Below are 21,300 nucleotides of genomic sequence, written 5' to 3'. Positions count from 1 at the left end.
GAGCCTTTATAGCTCCTTATAAATTCTGCATATTATAAGCCTGTGTTATATGCTAAAATTTATGAACTAGACAGAAAACCTGAAAACACAAACATTCTTGGGAGTCATCTCCTATTAAAAAAACAACAATGCAAGCTATAATGTCCATGGCTTATTCATATAACAAAATACTTTCTTGATTACAACTATGTATTTTCATGTAAATAATAAAAAACCTCATATCCTTCATATAATGGTACTTGGCTAACAGCTTGTAGCTGATGCCACCTTCTTTCGGTAAAGATAGATTAAAACAGGGTAGCTAGAGTATCTTTTATTATAACACTAATCTAAATGAAAATATTTAACACCAAAAAACTAAGTTTCATTTGAAAGCGAAGCTCATAACCTAGCATTATATTCTAATTACTTTGTTCAAGACATAAAAAAGTTTGGATCATACTAAAGTTAACAAATAGAAAAAGTTAAACTTAAAAATAAGGAGAAAGGTAGTTTTAAAAATAGTTTAATGAAAAAAAGTTTAAAAATACTTAATTATCAGAACCAACCTTGTTTATCTTCACAGACAAAGCTTTCTTGTTTTGTTTGTCGTACAAAATATTACCTGTGTGGAATAAGAAACAAAACTGTGATCTTCATTTTAGCATATTAGTTTTCAATTGTTTGTCAAAATTATTAAAGCAATGAGATGTTTATGAAGATGTGTCTCAAGTGTACTTACAAAGTTTACATTGTTTACAAGTACAATTAGAAAGTATGCACCTTCAGAATAGCTTTTTTTATATCAAGCAGTTTTCACCTCTTCAGATATTTGCTTAATTTCTTAAGTTATGAACACACTTATCGAAGAATACCTATTAGACAAGCCGCTCAAAATGGCAGCCCCAAAACACAGCTAAATGCTTCTTGTCTCTGAACTGTCACCAAAAATCTTCCTGTGAATAACAGCTAGTCATTAGCTGTGCACTGCCTGATGAAGAATATGACTTAAGGCTGAAACCAAATCCATTTAACTTGTGACTGAAATCGAAGAGGCAGTCTTTCCAGTAAAATAAGAACAGTAGTTCTGCATACTGCAATTCTGCTCTCTTCAGTTCCATGCTTCTATTCCTTGGTATTTAGTTTTCGTATGCAAACTTAAGTAATAAAAAAAAACAAACAAAACACCTCATCAAGAAAAGAAATTCTAGAGTTCCTTAATAAAAACCAGCAATTTAGCAAATGGAGGACAAATACCAACTTACTGTATTTTTTCTTCACAACTTTGCTTAATTTTGCTGTTAATGGTCCTCTGTCTGGACATACAGCTCTTCTGAAAATTAACAAAAGTAATTTCTGAGCATGTTTAAGCTAACAGTAACATATACCCAAACAAAATCAGCTCCTATTTTAAGGAAGTTTTATTTTGTGCACACAAACCTCATTCTGATTGCTATTAAAACCTGAACTTGCATCATGTATATCATCTTCCACATACTAAAAACCCACAGTGCTTCAAAAAGCTTACAGACAGAAGAAAAAACAATTAAAATTTAGAGAAAAAAAGTTAATATCCTTTATTAAGTCTGGATGCTTAATTTTGCTTGATTTCATGGCAACATATGAAAGATATTATCACTTGTTTGCATAAATACTTTGAAGAATATCAAAGTCAATGATGATTCAGAATGGTGAGATGCAAAGATCAATCTTATTTATTTCCTAGTAAGAGACAAAAAAGGTAATTTACATCCAGTTATCTTTCCTGTAGTGAAGTCTGCTTCAAAGTCAATCTCAAGAACTCTGTATATATCATATATTCCATTAAAAACTGACTTTAGATTATCACTATTTAGTGAAATTTGTCTCTGTAATCCTGAGCTTCCTCTTATACAATGCAGCAAAAGTGACAACATAAAGCTTCTCAAAACAGGAATGGTGTTTCCACAGTTCCCTCTCGAATATAGTAAAAGAAAATAAGTTAGTGACTACAACCATGTTTTACAATAAAAGATGAACACCACCAATGTTTATGATAACATGCAAGAAACAGGATGTCTGTTTAGATAACCAAAGAATCACAGAATGGTAGGGGTTGGAAGGGACCTCAGGAGATCATCTAGTCCAACCCCCCTGCCAAAGCAGGTTCACCTAGAGCAAGCTGCACAGGAAAACATCTCCAGAGGAGGAGACTCCACAACCTCCCTGGGCAGCCTGTTCCAGGGCTCCGTCACCCTCACTGTAAAGAAGTTTTTCCTCATGTTTAAGTGGAACCTCCTGTGTTCCAGCTTGTGCCTGTTGCCCCTTGTCCTATCGCTGGCCACCCCTGAGAAGAGTCTGGCTCCATCCTCTTGATGCCCGCCCTTTAGATAGTTATAAACATTAATAAGGTCCCCTCTCAGTCTTCTCTTCTCTAGGCTAAACAGACCCAGCTCTCTCAGATGATGATTCATATCATTAAAATACGATCTAGTCATAAAACCTAAATTCAAATTAATAAGAAATTTGTCATAATTGCTTAAAAATGCAACTTTCACAGATATACTTTCACAGTAAGGAACAAATACGTTGCTCCTTACTTCTTGCTTGGTATTGTAAGTATTCAAGTGGGAATTACATCAGTGATAAAAGTAAAGATAAACTACCACTCATGTAAAACAGTTCATTTTAAAATAAACTTCAGGGTGTATTTTTTTTTAAAAAAAGACATTTATATTTTGAATATTCTAATTAGAATACTTTAAATTAAGTGGACAACCAACCTCACAAAACTTCTCGTCTTTGTATGGCTATATTTTCCCTTATTGCAGGCACATTTTTCCTCTTCTTCCTTCCACCTTAGTTGTTTTTTAACCTGAACCTGTATTGAAAAATAGGTAAATTCAATCTAGAATCTCAATACACGTGGGTTTTAAATACATTCAAAGACTCTTAAGGTCCACAGAGAAAATAAACTCAAATAGAAGGATTCAAAACCACTGCAAATCGTTACTTCTTTAATCTCAGAGTTCATAGATTTCAAACTATTTTTCATTTGTTTTTCATGAAATGGAAAAAACCAACACATTGATATGTATATTGGCTATGCCAGAGACGCATACTAATTCCAAAAGACCAGAAATCCCTGAACATTCAGACTGCCACTGCTAGTATCTCAAAGCTATGCACTATCTCCCATTAAGAATTTGGAAGTTTTTTTAAAGTTGGTTGATCTGAATACACAAAGTTCAGCTTGGGAAAATGCTGAATGGCCACTCAATTTCAAATGCTTCCTCATAATTAAGAACCACCTGATTTTCTTCTAGAGTAAAATAACTTACGGATTTCATAGAACATTGTTTTTTTCTCCACATCTTCAAAATTCTAAGAAAGCAATACAATTTTTATTACATAGTATGAAGTTACTTCAATGGTCTATATAGCAATTGCTTGCATTAGATATTTTGTATTTCTTCATTCTAGAATCTTGGCTTTATATGCAAGCTATTAGCACTCTAATTATGAATATCATAAAAAGATAAAACTGCCCTGATAGTGTCCCTGCTACTATTGACCACTGTGTCAGTGTTTCTCTGTACATGTTCCATCTATCCCTACTGCTTCAGTAGCTCATTTTCAGAGCAGAACTCTTGTTCTCTGCCCACCTGTTTACACTACAGTTCTACAAACATTGAACCTTTAAAACCATGTTTTGATACAGTATGAAAAACTTCAGTTTATCTTGTTTCAGCTGCTTCCTTGATTCTTTAGAAATAAACAAGATAAAATATACTAGCATGGTCTTCTATGAGAAGGAAGTATCAGCAGCTGTTTGGTTCCTTTGCAGTTGACTACCTGGGCCTCTAGAAGTACAAGAAATGGGTAGTGGGAGACTGTTTTCTAAACATAACAAAATATAAACCCAACAGCTTAGGAATTACTTATAACCACGATTTCACCACACAATTTCAAGACTACACACAGAATCATCAGCATCTTTCTATACAGATTTTCAAGATCATCTATAAGAACCAAGTTTTATTTTCCTACTTGATAAACTACTCTCCACAGCACTATTACTCAGAAGAGTTGAAAGCTAAAAAAAATTCAGAAATCTAGGCTGAATAAGGCTTAGCACTAATTGATTCCTCTTGCCTGCATGTTTTTTGACTGTGTAGTGGAGGCTGTGAACATATAAGATTCACCTCAGCCAAAAAAAAGGCAAGATTGCACGCTAATTGATAAAGCACTTGTTTACAAAATCTGGTGTAAAAAATACTTTGAGACCAATTACTATACTTCTACTCCTGGATATATCAGGAACACTCAAAGATACTATAAAGCAGCAATAGTAGCTTTATGATTATTATTATTAATGTAAACATTTGCTTTGAAAAACATTAAAGAATAATTCCTAGCTTCAGCTGTGTAACAGAGACATTAAGGCACTAAGTATTTTGTTAGGAAAGCTTATTTACTACAGTTGTATGAATAAAAGGATGCAGCATAACTTGGGTGTTCCCACAACTTAAGTTATTTAAGAAAATGAGTCTGGAACTTACCTTTATCAGCTGTTCTAATGCATCAAGTCTGCATACTGCTTGAAATGGTCTGCGATCAATAGGACATGAAGCCTGTGTCTGAAAAAATATATATTTTTTTTTAATTACAGAATTTGTAATAAGTTAGAAGAAGTCTCAGTTTTCTATACTTTTACTCACTATTAGAGCAGCTTACAGAAATACATAAAATTAAGAGCTTGTTCACTTTGAGAATGTATTTGCACACATTATCCATACACTCAGTATTTTGTTTCATATAAGTAGATTTTTCCCTAAGGAAACAAGAATGTAACTCAGAAGTTGTGTTCAAAAAAAAAAAAAAAAAGGAAAAGCATTTTACATCATTAGCTACATTTTTAATTTTTTTAATACCTGATTTTATACCAATATACAGAGGTCTTTTTTTATTTCTTATTGTTCTTATGTTTTATTTCTTAATGTTCTCTTCAAAAGAGCATTGTGTCGTGTCCCCCCAAAAACAATAAAACTGGGAAGACCAACAGCAAACAGGGCAACACCTTCCCTCATCCTGCATATCTATTTGACTATACCATGTCTCTTTTTTGCAGTCAGCAGAGATAAAAGATTCCCATGTTTAAGACAATTACAAAAACCGCTTTGCAAGAGAACGGAATGGAAGGTGGTTATTTTACCCTCCAGTTTGATGGAAATACAGATTTATTGTTTGTTTTTCCCCCCAATCACCTAAATGCCTTCTTATTGAAGCCACACTACATCAGACAACATGCACATACACAAAGAGAACAATAAATCCATGTTATTAACCACGGAACACGGAAGTTTCAACCAAGGCTCCACCCAATGATCATACAGTGAATTAACTTTCAGAGAATTTCATATTAGATACTAATTTTTGCTGCTAGAGAATTGTTTATTCATTTTAATTCCATATATGTGTTTGGGAGGGGTTGGGTGGGTTTTCTTTGTTTGGTTGGTTTGGGTTTTTTTTCATTTTTCATTCCACTGGCCTTCACAGGCTCAGTTCAGAACTATTCTACAATAAAGGGAAAGAAAAACCCCGCACACAGCCTCCAGCCCTAATTCATCCACTGAACAAGAACCAGTATAGGAACTGTATGCCCTTAAGAGGCATGCAATTTCTCCCCTTAAGGGAACTATTAGGGTATTACACTTTTTATTTATGCAAGCAAGATGCAGTATTAGAATTGCACAAACATCTACGAGAAACTTGCATATGAACTTTGCCCTGAAATTAGTGAACTTCATTCTTGTCTTTTCATTGGAGCTTTTCATTTTCCAGTTGATTCTGTTCTCAATTTCAAAGAGTGCTCAACTTCTTTTTCACCTACACAACCCCCAAACCTCAAGTATTCATGCAGCTTCTGACTTCAATTGAAGCAGACAGAACAAACTTAGACTGAGTTAAAAAAAAAGAAAAAAACCAAAACCAAACCAAACCAAAAAATCCCAGAGGTCGTTTCATGAATAAGTTGTTGAACAAGAATCTAAGTTAAAGCCACTGCCTCTTCTTTTGATGCTCTGATATTTTATCCTAACTAAAAACTTCCTTCTGTCGGGGGATATCATCATTCCCTGCAGTGTCACGGCCCTGATTAAGAAAACCATACTGAGTAATTAAGCCAGTTCCCTAAGGACTCAGATCATGAAGACCATTTTTGTCCTGTAGTCAATGTAAAGCTCACCTGCAGCAACATAGCAGTGTATTGTTTAATTGGGATATTTGATAGTATGCAATGCACTGCAACTGTTGAATCAGCTGCAAACTTCAAGGTAATACTTTGACTCTTAGACATACCAGATTGTCAAAGACAGGTAGGAGGAAGTTAGTTTTCTTAGTCATTTTCAGTCTCATTTCAGGATTTACCTGAAGTTTTTCCAAGAATACAATCTGTTTCTACATTAAATTTACACATTAATATTAGGTTCCCCAGTTTCAGTCACAGTAAGTTCTGTTTATTCATTGCAACAAAGTATCATAGAATACCATTACTAGCAGCAATCCAAAAAACAAGCGTTTTTGCTCCACTAGAAAAATGTTCATTGTTACATTTCAGTTGTTCTAGACAAATGTTTTAACAATTACATAGAGTTACACGTAGTAGTAGAAAAAGAAAACATTCTGGAAGAATGTAAAGCTACTGCTAGGTTCACATATGTTCAGAAACCAGCAGATGCTCTTTCCATTCCTACTTGGCTGCTTTTTATAGCCCTAGCATTATCTGAAAGTTAGCAACAAATCTCAAGAGAAAGACTAGTAAAGACAGGACAGTCCCATGTGCACCCCCACGCCCCCCAGAACAGTGCGACTATTGGGTAGCCCTGAGGTAAGCTAGAGGTTACTTCATCTATATAACACTTTTGTCTAAACTTATGCATTAGCTCTCATCTGTCTGCTAACATACAAGAACAAGCCTTTTAAGTGGAAATGGAAGAAAAAAAATTTCCCCTGTCCCTTTTCCCAACAGCAAGACTGAATTTGTGCTGCTATAGAAAGGAGTGAGGGTAAAAAAATGTTGACTATATTTTTTACAAGAAACAGTCATGAAGAGTGGTGGCTTTTTTCTAATCTCTTTCATCTTTTTTGAGAATATGGTTCAGTAACCAAAGCAGGTGTTGAGTCTTTCATTCAAGGCAAGTTAGTGATTTCTCTCTTCTGATAGCATCATAAGTAATAGAGAATGTACACTGTTCTTGTGGGGGAAAAATATTTAAAGCAAGCACATCAGCCGTTGAGATGGCATGAATCCCAGCAGCAGCTATCACTTTTATTGAGCACTAGAGAGGAGGGGTGTTAGAGACATCACAACCTTTGAAGAACCACAGCTTCATACAATATCTTCCTTTAACATAGCTGTTTTAAAATCAGAACATACAGTATTTAATGTAATCATCAAAATCATTAGAACCTCACAGCTGGTATTTATGAGTTGCTTTGCTTTTCTTCCCAACAGCACTTTTCTTGGAAAAACACAGAAGAGTAGCTCAGCACACTTCAAAACGTCTTCAATTGTTTTACTGTCCAAACAAAACTACTCATAGTTTTCATGCTGAAACTCGTAACTCTGCAGTGATTCATTCTTCCACCTACCCTGTGATATTTCAGAATTCTCTTCATAAAACATGTAAGCATTCACAAAGTTTGCAACATCTGAAAAGCTATCCAGGAACATGTGTATGTTTGTTCTTAAGTTTTCCAAAAACTCATTTCATAATATTTTATTTGGTTTTGATGACCCTCTACAAAAATCTTGCTTTAGCTCCACAGGCATAATATTCAATATTCAATATTCCTGTAACTGCTACAGCACCAGAAAACTGTGATATCCAAACTCAAAGAATAAGTGTCTCTTATTTAAACTGCATCACTTTAAACAACATTTGAATAAAGTGAAGTAGAAAAAAGGCTGAAGCAGTTACTATATTCCAGCTGGGGATTTTCAGGAAGCTACACAAATAGGTGCAAGCTAACCCAAAACACATTTGACTGATAAAATAATTTCAGCAGATATCCCCATGTCATCAAGTTCCATGTTACAAGGTTTCATAAAAACTAGTAACAAGATATGAGTATGGAATTAAGCTGCTGCAATAAATCTCTTCCTCTTTTTTTTTTTTCTCTTCCAAATGTCTGTTCTTCAACTACTGTATTAAAAGCTGATCCAAAAAGAAACATGGTCTTGCACTCTTTACTCCTTCTTTATTAGAGAACCTGTTAAGCAACACAAATACCAGATTCTTATAACTAAATTCAGGCTTAAAGGTGAGGTTTAGATTGTAGGAGTAATGTCTGTGTATTTCACTCCACCTAGTAAAAATAGTATGCTAAAAAGCCTACAACAATTCCACCTCCAACTTCAGTGAAAAGGGAGACTGTAACAACACAGTGAGAAACACCTCTCCACATTTTGATGAAGAAAAGGAGATTTGTGAAGGTAACCTTAACTCTGCCCACAGTGCTCTGTACTGCAAATCACGGTGGAGCCTGTTGCCAAGTAAGTAGATTCCTTCCTATATCCTTTAGGACAAAAGAAATTCTGATCAGAAAGAATACACATCAAGAATTCCAGTTAGCATACAGGTAACTCTCTTCACCCCCAGAAGAAAATACATGTGCAGTAATGATCCAAACCTTACACCAGCACGAAGTGAATGACAATTCCAAGAACAGTACATCTGCTAGAAACGTAAAGCAAGACAGCTCTTTGTGCCAACTGCTTAGTTTTATTAGGTCAAGCACTGATACTGCACAAGGCCTACCTGAATGTGCCCCAATGCTTTGGAGAATTTACAGCTGAACATACTGCACTTTCAGATCCTCCAGATGAGGAAAAATGAATGAGGGAAATCAGGTGCAGAGACTGAGAGATATAAGTTTAGTAGGGGAGGGTCACTGAAATCAGTGTCTCTTACACAACCACTGTGATAATGAAGACAACACACAATCTTTTCTTTAGCACTCTTCTCTGAGGATGGTTCATAAGACAAATTAATAGAAGAGCAAGGGCAGAAATCTCCAGTATATTTATTAGCACTCTAACAGAAGGGAAATCAAAAAGCTTACAGTAAAGCAGAGTAAATATTTATTGCCTCTAGTTTAAGATTATTTTCTTTGAATAGAATACAAAAAAGTAGAGTGTTTCCTCTAATGCATGCAGGCAAGATACTATTGCTGCTAAAGCAGTTGACTTAGCTGAGGTGGTTTTGGCTACTTTGTGTATCTGCTTGCCATAGACATCTAGTTAACCTCCTCTCACATTGGCTTTACTTAAATGCTTTCAGAACTGATTTTTATAAACTAGAACATATGCGCTTACCAACTGAAATACAAAATCCAAGCGTACCACAAAAAAGAATGTTAAAAAATTTATAGTTTTGACCCAACCGGTTTTAATCTACTAGTGGTATTACACACAAGGGAAACCCATAATTAATTACTTCCCTTGGTATAATGCAATAGTACTGATGGTGTTTGAAGACTCAAGATAGGGTTTTTTTTGAGGTTTTTGTTGCTGGTCTCCCCCCATCTCCTTTTTTCTACACACAGAGCAATAGCACTCTTTGTTACGTGGGCAGAATAATGGTATAATGTATATATTCTTTACACTGGAAGCAACCCTTCACTTAACACTATCCTTCAGCTCTCCCATTGAAGCGTGTGTGCGATGACCTCAGCCCCAGATTTAATGCCTTTTATTTTTTATGATCTTCCAACATAGCCTCACTGAAATACAAAGTCTCAAGCTTGAAAGCCTCCATTAGTAAATTACACAATGTCAGTTTACAGAAGCAGTTGACAGCTAGCACAGGATGAATGACATTTATGTTAATCTTCACATGCCTACTGAAAACTGTCCCCAACACTCTGCCTGCCCAGCGCTGCTCAGCAATTCTTGGGAGAGGATGGACGATGATGACAGTCTAACAGTATAACTGAATTGAGTGCACAGCAGTGCTCTCAGATGCCGCAATTAACTACAGTACACATAGCCAAGGAGAGAAGAACAATTTAAGGGACATTTTAAAAAAAGTTAATCTGAAGACTAGTTTCTTAGTGTGGATTCTGGTCTACTCATTATTTTAGGAGCTGGACACCTTTCCTCAAAGGAAAAGAAAACACAGCATTGAATCAACTGCAATGCTACTTAATTCTGAAACTAAACGTTCAGATTTAGCCATCAGGATCTACTGTATTAGGTAGTGGCAACTTTCCTATCCCTTTTTAGCCCTTCATAGAATGAACCAGAAGATACATCATCTATGTCTCTCTTCTTAAAAAGTAAGATCTCCAAAATGTTAACAGCTGCTGCTTGCAGACAGAAAACCTGCTGGTACAGGACACTTAACTGCAGCTGCAGTTGAAAGTTGTTGAAAATCTCCCATAGATAGAAGAAGCAGCAAATGGTAAACAAACTCTTACCGTCTGCCTAAACTACCCTGGTTTTAATTAGAATCTACACAGTTATATATAAAAGTCAAACTCACAGAAAAACAATACTTAGGTACAATTTGAAAACAACAGTTTAAAGAAGTAGTTGCTCCTGTTATATTCTGAAGTCCAGATGCAACACAGAAAGACAGAGGAAATATCCAACTTAAACACAGACTGCTGGCAAAGCCTTTAAGTGCATAGAGTCTAACTGTAGATACACAAAGAGCAATTCAGGTAACATGAACATTAGGATGGGGATTTTTTATGTTTTATGTTTTAAGATTTTGCTCAATAACCCTATTCTAAATTTTGTTATTCTCCAGCACTCCAATAGTGTTTTTAAAATCAATTTATTTATACCCAATAAAAATACTTAAGCTCTAAACAGAATGTGGTAGCATATTTTTTAAAGAACAGATAAATTTTACTCTTCATTATTCAGAGTGACTTATATTTGACCACTTGTCAATTATTTAGTTCTCATTAGTTACAATCAACTAAGAAGTAGCAGAGAAAGCTAAACCTTATGCAACACTCCTCAAAAAAGAACAAAAACATTTAGTTACTAAATATTAACAGTAGACACAAAAATCACATGGCATCAGCATGTTTCAAATGGCCATGTGCTTATAATATGTTTCTATCATTCCAAGCTATAAAACCTCATCTGTTTCTCACAGCTGAAGCCACTGAACATCTGTCAGCCAGTTTTAAACACCTTTTTTTTTTTTCCTTTGCTTTTAATTAAAACTACTAAATTAGACAGTGGAGTTTCATGAACTCAACAGGTCCAACTGTCAAGTCTTGTCAGAAAACGAAGGCTGGCTGGTTTTACCCATCATACGTTACTAATGGAAAGAAGCAGCAGAAGCCTTGCATAGCTTTAAAAACAAACCCCCATCATTTTTATGGCATCGCATCTACTTCACCTGTAAACTCATAAGAGCAGAAGTGGCTTTAATTCTATTTGTATAATACTTCGTGCCAAAAAAATAAATAAATAATGACACAACAAGAAAAATGTTGTACTGTTCATCTGCATCTTTAAAACAAGAAAATTCCCCTTCCTCATTGGGCTTAAAGCATCTGTTAGACAATGTGAACAAACTCAAATACAGCAGCAAGCCCTCCATCTACTGTACTGCTTCCCTGTGCTTGTCACTATTTATTGCCTTTCAGCTGCCATTATAACAACCAGCTAAGGAAGTCAGCATAAATTTGTGAATAAGAATTTCCTGTTCCCTTTTAAATAAAAGCACTGCAATTAATCATTTGCAGAACAGAAAATCTGGCAACAGGAGACTCAGTTTATCTGGTTTGTGAATCTAAAGCAAGTTTCATCTAATAATATTTTTTAATACTCTGAGATCTTCAGAAAGAAGTGATTTATGTCACTGTCTGCCTTCAGTAATAAATAACAAAAAAATTAAGGTTAAAAATGTAGTAAGTAAAATAATACATAAGTATATTGTATATATATATATACACATGTAAGTGATACCAATCTTCTAAAGGATAAACTGAAACCAAAATAATAGTTTACTTCAAAAGAAAGTTATTGCAAAGAAACCAAGTAGTTGGCTCTGCCACAATGAGCAACCAAATCAAATGCACAGAAACAGGACATAAAGCAGCATTTTGAGCACCCCCTCAATACAGTATAAAGCAATTCTAATTTGATCTTTTATACTGACAATTGAAAAAGTTACAGGAAAGGTAAAGATACCAAAGACCTAATGCAATGATTACAAGACATATGGGAGGAAAAGGACTAAATAGAACAAGATCATCAAGAATTTGTTCAACAAGTCATTTTTCTTTAAGGTTCCAGAACTATCTACAAAGGTACTGACATAGATCAAATAACAGCCCTAATTAAAATAAAAATTTTTAATTCAGAATAGCAATAAACCTCTTAGGTGAATTCTCTTGAGTCAGAGAACTAAAGTTTTATCAGACTCATTTTGTAGACTAACATGAAAACATATTAGTCCCAGCCCATACAGTTTACAGTATAACAAACAGCATAAGGGATAACAAAATAAGATTAAGCTAATGACACTGCAATATTACAGCATGTACATAATGCTGTCTGATCTTCCCATCAGCCAACACCATTTCCTTACTAATCCCTAATCTCTAGTAACCATTAGTAAGTCAGGATGCGTAGTGAAAGAAAAAACAAAGTACTTAATTGCACTAAGGAGAAAGTTTCCTATGATCTATTAATAAACTGGTCATTGAAACACTTCTGTGCAAAGTCAGAATGCATAACTTATCTTCTTTAAAAAAAAATAAAACTGTAGGTATTAGATGTAACAGATTTCACTGAAAAATAAATGTACACCTTAGTTCTCAGTCTTACCTCAGCCCATTTAATAATACAAGTCATGCAGAATGTATGACTGCAGTTCTCAGGAAAACCAATGTCGTCTTCTGGAAGGCAGTTCAGACAGATTGGGCATGTGTCACCGTCACATAATAAAGTAGAACAGGAACAGCTTTCTTCATTTTCTTCACCTGGTATTATTAACATTGACACTCAGAATTTTTTTTACAGTTTTTGAAACAAAATCCTTCTAGATTTGAATAATATGTCAATAAGATACAATTTTCTGTAGTTAAAAGCAAGTTAATCAAGTTTTCAGGTATAATGCAGTCAAGATGGTGGCCAGAGGAGTTAATGTATTTCAGGTGAAAAATACCATGCAACATATTTCATAGATTACTGTACGAACATTTGCAATTAAAACAAAGGAAAGTTAGCTCTAGTGCTATTTAAATAAAGAAATCATCACAAAGTGCTTCCTATCAGCCACATAGTCATTAGAATTTAGACATTGTTCTCTGGAGTTCTTTTTCCTCAGATGTTTTCAGTCTTTCTTCATTAAATAAATCAGACCAGCATATTCTATATCCACTACCTTAGCTACATATGGTCTACCTTTATTTTAGTTTTCCAGTCTTAGAACTATTTTAAACTGAACATAGAATCTTAGAATGGTTTGGGTTGGAAGGGACCTCAAAGATAATCTAGTTTCAATCCCCCTACCATGAGCAGGGACACCTTCCATTAGACCAGGTTGCTCAAAGCCTCATCGAACCTGGCCCTGAGCACTTCCAGAGATGGGGCATCCAAAACTTCTCTGGGCAACCTGTTCCAGTGTCATCAAATATTATTTATTATCAAATACATCCTCAAATATTTATATAATCATGCACATTAAATAAAAAATGCTCCCCATTTTGTTAAAGTTATAGATTGTTTTCAGAATATAAAAATGCAAGAACTTTTCTTCAAGGAATTTTACTCTAATTTTTTTTTTCTGAATAACAATTGCTATCTCCATTTTTGTTCTGCTACTAGAAGTCAACAAGTAAAAAAAAAAAAGGAGAAGAGAAGAGACAGGGAAGGATTTGGGGACCCCAGAGGCCAAATAAAAACATCAGGCTGAGACAGTGGTTATGTTTACACAACTTATTTCAAAACAAGCAGCATACTAATTGTGAGAGCAAACGTAAAATCTGACCTTCATAGCTTGAACATGAAGAATATACTTGAATATTTTCACACACACAGACTTTACCTTCCATGCCTTCATGCTTCTGACCCTCAGTATCTTGAATACATTGCTTTCTGTTCCTCATCTTCTTACAAAATATAGTCTGGAAAGCATAGAAACAGTTTACACAGTTCATTCCGATTGCAACATAAAAATTGACAACTATGGATTTAATGAGTGCCCTCCAATGCTCTCCATTTCATTACACCTTTGTAGAGTAGAAACGCATGACAGTAAGAGTTAGATATAATTTACACTCTGTTTGCAATTTGTAAGCATCATCAATGCTGTCCAGCGACTGATGCTTCCAACTTCAAAACCGGTTTTGTTCAACAAATGCAAAGTCTTTGCAGTGGTTTAAGACCACCAATAGTGCCTTTATTTTTGAAAGTTAAATGCACTGCAAAGTTTCTACGCAAACCACCCCATATAACACTGCAGTAACTAACATCTGCAAGTTGTCCTTCACAAATAGTTGAAGCAACAAAATTAAACACACAAGCACCAGAAGAGTTAGTTGCTTTCCACACCTAATATGACTGTAGTAATGGCAAGTGAGAAAAATGAAAGTAGCTTACATTTGCTTGCTTCTTGCTTTTGTCAGACAATTAGAATTATTGGCACTCAGAAAAAAATGCAGTGAAAGTTGTATCATCAAACAAGGGACAGGTCAGAAGCACTGGTGCAGTGGAGTATAATGAATGGGGAGGATGCACCTTTTAACTGTTCTGCAAGGGAGCAGCATGAAATAAGAATAACATGGATAGAGATCCTTGTGATCCACATCATATAGTTTGAAAGAATTTGATCTCGCATAAGAAACAGCAAATGTATGTTCTTTGGAGTCGTACCTACTACATGCAGAATGAAACACACGGGAGAAAAAAAAAAAAAGTATCTACACTAAGGACTGAATCTCCTGCATTTTAAACTCCTGTAGTCACAGCAGAGATGGTATTAAGCACCTAAAGCTCCAACTCAACAGCCCTCAAGGGACCAGCAGTTTTCTTCAGAACTATATAAAGCTTTAAAAATTATTAATATTTAAAAGGACAAATTAACACTTCACAAGAGATTGGAGAAATCAGAAATTACCAAGATCAGCTACTTAAGCATTCAAATCTTGAAACCTCAGCCAGTTTGCTTCAAACCTCTTATTTTTTAATGCCTGCTAGAAAGTGCAGCAGAACAGAGCTGAGAATGCCACAATCACGCTCCTCAACTAAACTTCCTCCTATTTCACTTACTAAATACATTAGCTTCCCTTTACCACCTGGATATCCAGGAGGAAGGGAGACAGAATTTGCCTCCTAAAGCTTTTCTTCTGATCAAGTCTTTATTGCTTGATCTTGGCAGTAGGAAGTGTTTTAATGATTATTTCTTTTTAATGAGAAACACTCCCACAGATAGCCATCACATAACACGCTTTTCACTTTCTTAGGCAATCCAAGAAAGCAGGACTCTGATCCGAGTCTTGAACACAAACAGTTCATTAAAGAAATGGTCAAAACTGAGAAACTAATTAGAAATCTGTAATTAGACTTCTAAATGGCTTCAATGTTCCCATTGGAAACTATGATTTAATTCCCCAAAAGGAACATGTGAATCAGGTCAACTGAGGGCGGGGGAAAAGGAAGGGAGAAGGAAACAAAAACCTAGCTGTAAGGGAATTTTACCCCTGCACTGCTATCCCATTTTGATACAAAAAATGACTTGAAAAGATATCATTAGGATAAATTCCATCAACTGTATACCAGTTACTAGCACTAATATTAATACAGACTGTGTTGCAGTGAATGCTGTAAGTTGCATGCAAGTTCTCTTAGGAGAGCAACCACTGACTAGACCACCACCTATTATTGTTTGCAGGTTAGGCAAGATAAAAACCAACAAAAACCCAAACTGCTACTTTAAAACGTAATGCTTTAAACAAGCAAAATCTGCATCAAATTAGAACAGGTAAGACCATCAAAATCATACTTGAACTTAAAACATGAGATCGAGGTCTGTTGTTTTCACTCGGATTTACAAGAAGACTTAAGTGGCTTTGGTCCTAAAAAGTTTAAATCATGCAGTAGTGTGTGGTATACATGTTTTTATATATAAAACATAACATTCCTCCTGCTCTACGTCTTAACAAAACCTCAGCAATGCTTTACAGAAGCAGAAAAGGCCACAAGCTGTGCTCAAACCTCTTTCAACTATAAAAGTCCCAGGACACCTCACAGCTGACACAGTTTAAGGACAAGATCAATAATTTTGCACTCTGCATCCATCCACAGAAAAGGTTTTAAACAGACACAATCTAGATACCAAATTGTAACTTAAGCATTAGCTGTAGAGCTCATGCTTAATATAACACAACTCTTGAGTTCACTAAGGCAGCCTGCAGAACAGAATCCATAGAAGCTCTTCAGATTACCTCTCTCAAAAAAGTAACCTTTTCTTCACTGTAGTCTTTCTAGACACAAAAACACCCTAGAAATTCTTGCAGTTACAGTTATTAGAAAAATAGAGATCCTATAAATTTGACAGAATATCAGTAAATCCAAGATGTGCAGCAACTGAAAACATTTATGCAGTGTTGCATCGCTCTTCTCACAAACCTATCATTTAAACAGACACCGAGTGCTGCTCGTGCATTTCACGTATCACTTTGCACAGCACAACTTTTTGTCAGTTTGACACTGTGCATTTCACACAACACAGCAGAGTGTGTACTAATAGTACTGGAATATAAATATAAAGTAAAAGACATACTATTTAACAAATTAGCTTTGGAAATACTATTTTCTCCACTACTTTAAAAGGGGCATCACAGGCACTGGAATAGCAGAAGAGTTAGGACAAGAGAACGCAGTGGATTAGGAGGAGCAGGCAGCACAGAAAACAGAACCCTCATTTATCCCCAAAACTGACATATTCCTTTAGATTCTTCTAAACTTCAAGATTTTGAAGTATTTCCCAGACTTTGTCACTCCAGGTGCATGCCATACAACAAATCTGAGTCTTGGCTCGGGGGGAGACAGCGAAAGAAGTGAGAAAATTTTTTTTGTCATTCTCCCAGTTACCAAATTGTATGAGCTCACATGAAGATCACATGTCCATATCCATGGCTAATCATGTCCGATCAGGCTATTATGTATTTGAAGAACGAAGAATATTATATCCAGAGTACTTCTACCAGATTCCACTGACTCATGACCAACATGTTTTAGTTACGATCATCCAGCTGTTGATGGGAAATATTAGAAAATGCCCCAAGAGCCACAGATGCAAGACACTTGACAAGACAGCAACAAGCATTATTCTGTTAGTGCTGGCACTAACCACCCCTTCCCAACTCTAATGATAAAGTACTTTCTAAGAATGCCTAAAGACAGCACAGTATTACAGACAAGAGGGTACTTTTAAAATTTACCTTATTTAATTTCTTATTTGAGATAAAGGCAAGAATACTCTAGGATAATAAACTGAAAAAAGCGAACAAGGACATTACCACAAGTACACACCACCACTCCATCCGCCCTGCTATTTTTAAAGTAGTTAAACATTTAAGTTTCTAGGTTCTTCTTGTCTTCATGGAAGGGAGATACCAAAGACATCTGCCAACAAAAGTGCTTAAACAGGGTTAAATGTAAAATGTAGGAATAGATTCGTCACTGTCCATCAGTGGAACATAGCTTCACGATGTACTTCAGGAACTCCATAAAGCAGACTGATATAAGTGCCATTTAAACACTAAACAATTTTCTATATCACAAAAATCTAAGTGTGATTTACCTTTTATATTAACATAAACTGCTTAATACAATTCATATCCTAAAAAATACAGATGTACTTCAACACTAATTTACTGTGCATGCAGAAAGAAAAGACTTGGTCTGTTCAAAGTCATGCAACCGAATTTCTTACTGAACTAAAATCTATTACATTAAAATCTTAAAATTAAATAGGCATAGGAAAATCATCATATGAAAATTTATAGTAACCTAATTATAAGTGACACATGAAATTAGTATGTGCCTCATTTTTTACTAACTACAAGACAAAGTTTTTACAAGCACTCTTTATGCCCTGTAAATAAAATGCAACAGCTAAATACACTCTTCCTTCAATACAGTAACGGTCTAGAGACCTATCCACACAGAAGGAAGCTTGTTCAGTTGGAAAGGGAGATGGAATTCAAGAACACATGCAACAAGATCTCCAGTAAGCAAGGGCAAAATGATGTCCAAGACTGGCTTATTCTTGTTCCCTTAATGGATTTAAATTAGGAAACATTTGTAATTAACCTTTCAACTTCACAGATACATGTTGCATCAATAACCATAGTGGGGACTTACTTCGACTGTTCTGTTTCTATTAAAACTGTTTTATTTTAAAAAGGTTTTGTGGCACTCTTAGTTGTCTTTTTATTTCTTTACTAGTTCAAGAAACAATTGGTTTCAAATATGAAAAAACAGTTAGCCATATACTCAGTGTACAGAGTTTATTTGCTTAATAAAACTACAGTAACAACCTTCACTCCCATCAAAATTTTGGGCAGCAGTAAGGCTATTTTGCCCTATACATTCTGATGGTCTTTACGAAACCTTGGAAGGAGGTTTAAGACTCCCTCAGCAAGCATGTTTTAAGGAAAACAGATCTGAATAATTAACCACACCTACAAAAAACGGTTAATGGCAGAACACAGAGTGTCCTCTGGAGGTCCCCCTATGGGCTCACCATAACCTCTGGACCATTACTGGGCAAATGTCCAGCTGATGATGAAAATTTTGAAAACTTTTGCCGTAAGTCCTGTGCCGTCTTGGAGATGGGCTGAGGAAACACTTAGTATTTCAAAAGGCAACTGAACATTTGAAAAGCTTTTGACCTACTTGTATCCCTGAGCCTAGCACAACACATACTCCAAGAAAAGAAAAACAAAACCAAAAAACAACTCAACAAAAAGAAACAACACAAAACCAAACAATAGACAGATACTACTGGGTATTTGCAAAAGTACATCAAGAACCTTCACAGTTCTTTTTATTTGGAAAAACTTTTAATTTGTCTGAAGAGCCTGGAAGGTAGAATTGTTTCAAGTGTCAATTCAGGAATGTTGTTTGCCCTCCAGTAAATGAGGGCTAAACTGAGGATCTAGAAGCAGTTATCCTGGATTTGCTCCTTTGGGAAGTAAAATCTGGCCCAGAACATTAGTGAGAACAGAACCAACAGGCACACTTAAAAGAGGGCTTTTAAAGAGGATCTTTACGCTTTGTATGCTCAAATTGCACCTTGTCTGCTTCCCAAATGGAATGCCATAGAACCAAGAAAGATGAAGAGAAAGAAAGAGACTAGTGCTATGCTTTGGGGAATAGAAAGAGAAACCTTTTTCTATAGGTGGTTTAAGTCTATTCATGTATATCCAGTGTCTTGGAAAGAATCGGTGCTATTCAGGCAAGGAGACACCGCTGATTTAAGGACTCTTTCCTGACCCTCTAAGGATGCAATTACCCACGAGGGCTAATCTAACCTAACAGCTTGCTGCCACCAAAAGAAGCAGCTCTATTTCTCACCACTAGCAATTGTGAGCAGACTCAGCTAAAAGCCACACGTGTGCCAAAGACACTGCAAGTGACAGAATGGGGGACGGAAGACATAAAACAGGATTGCCCCTTTTGGCAGTGGCAAGGTGCTAGAATAGCTAAGACTTTGTTTGCAAACGACCCCCCTCAAGGACATAGCAGCACTTAAGATTACCCGTCGATGAAAAGGCAAAGTAAACTCATAGGAGAAAACTGTCAAAGCCAAATGGCTGGAATTATACCACCCTAAACAGCACACTGCCTTCTGCTGACTTTCCCCCTCCTTACACAGAAGAACAACCCCAAAACAACACAGTGGATACCCTCCTCAAGATTTCCCTTCCCACAGTCTAGCAGCAAGACACCAACAAGTACACTTACATTGCAGACACTGTGGCTACAGCTACGTCCCTGCTAGAGCCAAGGCTTTCATTCTTGTGGTCACCTCAACAATAACAAACTGAATAGCAGCTGTGGACACGCAACACTCGCGTCCAGTCAGCACTCGCAGAACTACATAGGACAACATCATAACTGCCTCCCAAGCAAGGAAGGCACATGGAAATCAATGGGAAAGTGCAAATACAGCCTGAGGAACTGCTGCAGTGGCTCAGATGCAGTGATTATCATCTATTAACCTCTCTGACCATCCGAAGAGCCAAGAGTTTCAAGGAAGATTTAGAACCTTACAGTGGACACTCACACAAGGTAATCTCCTTCCTATATAAAGCTTATAATCATAACCTGGCTTAAAACCTGCCGTACAGACCTCTTCATGTTAAGTCAAGGAAGTAGGTAGTATTCCTCACTGAAGTTTAACAAAAGAGCATCAGCACGACATAGGCAAAACATCAGAGTAATAAGAAAGAGAACATTTTATAAGACCTCACATATTTGCAAATATTCTATAAACTGTGGGGGACATACCATGTTTTTTAGAGAATATTATGTATTGAAGTACTGCTACAAATCAGATTGAAGACTTGTGTCTAGCATTTAAAACACTCCTGTTTACTGAACAGCAGAAGGTAGCCAAACAACATCAGCAGGACCATTTCACGTACCCATGCCTTGACAAATCATGCTGGTCCACAAGTTTCTTTAGTATTCTACAATTACTAACAGTAACTGAAGAATACTTAATTAATCATATGCTATTCATACATGTAAGGGTGAATAACTGTTCTAGTTCTACTTAGAAAAGTCACTAACCAAAAAGCTTCCGTACAACACGGAACTAAATGAGACAGGCTACCACCTTGAAAAAAAAGGGCAAGATGCTTACATCACAAAACTTGCACCTTACTGTTAATACCTCTAACAACAGCATGGCACTGATTTAATGTTCTTAAGTAAAAGTGATTATCAAAGCCAAAAGAAACCCAAAACCCAACAGATTTCCACATATGAGAGACTGAAGATAGCAACAAAGCTAGTATCACCAACAGGTATCTATCATGGAACTTCGCATCTCTGTACTGCGAAACTCGCACATGGGACAAGCATCCCTTCACCTCAGAATCCCAGCCATGCAGCTGGCCCCTTATCTATCAACCTTCACGTTCCTTTCCTTCCCTTCCCAAAGTAACCAGTTCTCATTGGCTTTTACCTAGTAATAAAGCAAAACATGGATGTAGGTTACTGAGGAACTATTAGCACTGGAAAACAAACAGTAACAAAATGATAAACTCAAGAGTCTTGTTCTAAAATTCAAT

The 21,300-nt window shown here is 36.0% G+C and overlaps 1 protein-coding gene across 1 annotated transcript in view; it reads right to left on the bottom strand.

The window, feature by feature from the left end:
- The window catches only part of SCAF11 (SR-related CTD associated factor 11), a 30,055-nt gene extending 15,955 nt beyond the window's left edge, over positions 1-14,100 (bottom strand). Inside the window, exons 1-6 of the mRNA XM_010172013.1 lie at positions 14,040-14,100; positions 12,818-12,972; positions 4,521-4,598; positions 2,742-2,839; positions 1,245-1,312; positions 549-604 (exon numbers count right to left, since the gene is read on the bottom strand). Of these exons, the coding sequence (XP_010170315.1) occupies positions 549-604; positions 1,245-1,312; positions 2,742-2,839; positions 4,521-4,598; positions 12,818-12,972; positions 14,040-14,100 (516 nt within the window). The remainder of the gene's footprint in view (positions 1-548; positions 605-1,244; positions 1,313-2,741; positions 2,840-4,520; positions 4,599-12,817; positions 12,973-14,039) is intronic.
- Positions 14,101-21,300: the final 7,200 nt, after the last annotated feature.

This window comes from Antrostomus carolinensis, unplaced genomic scaffold (genome assembly GCF_000700745.2).
Source record: "Antrostomus carolinensis isolate BGI_N321 unplaced genomic scaffold, ASM70074v2 scaffold3107, whole genome shotgun sequence".
NCBI classification, from domain to species: Eukaryota; Metazoa; Chordata; class Aves; order Caprimulgiformes; family Caprimulgidae; genus Antrostomus; species Antrostomus carolinensis.
This window is presented reverse-complemented; position numbering and strand designations above follow the sequence as displayed.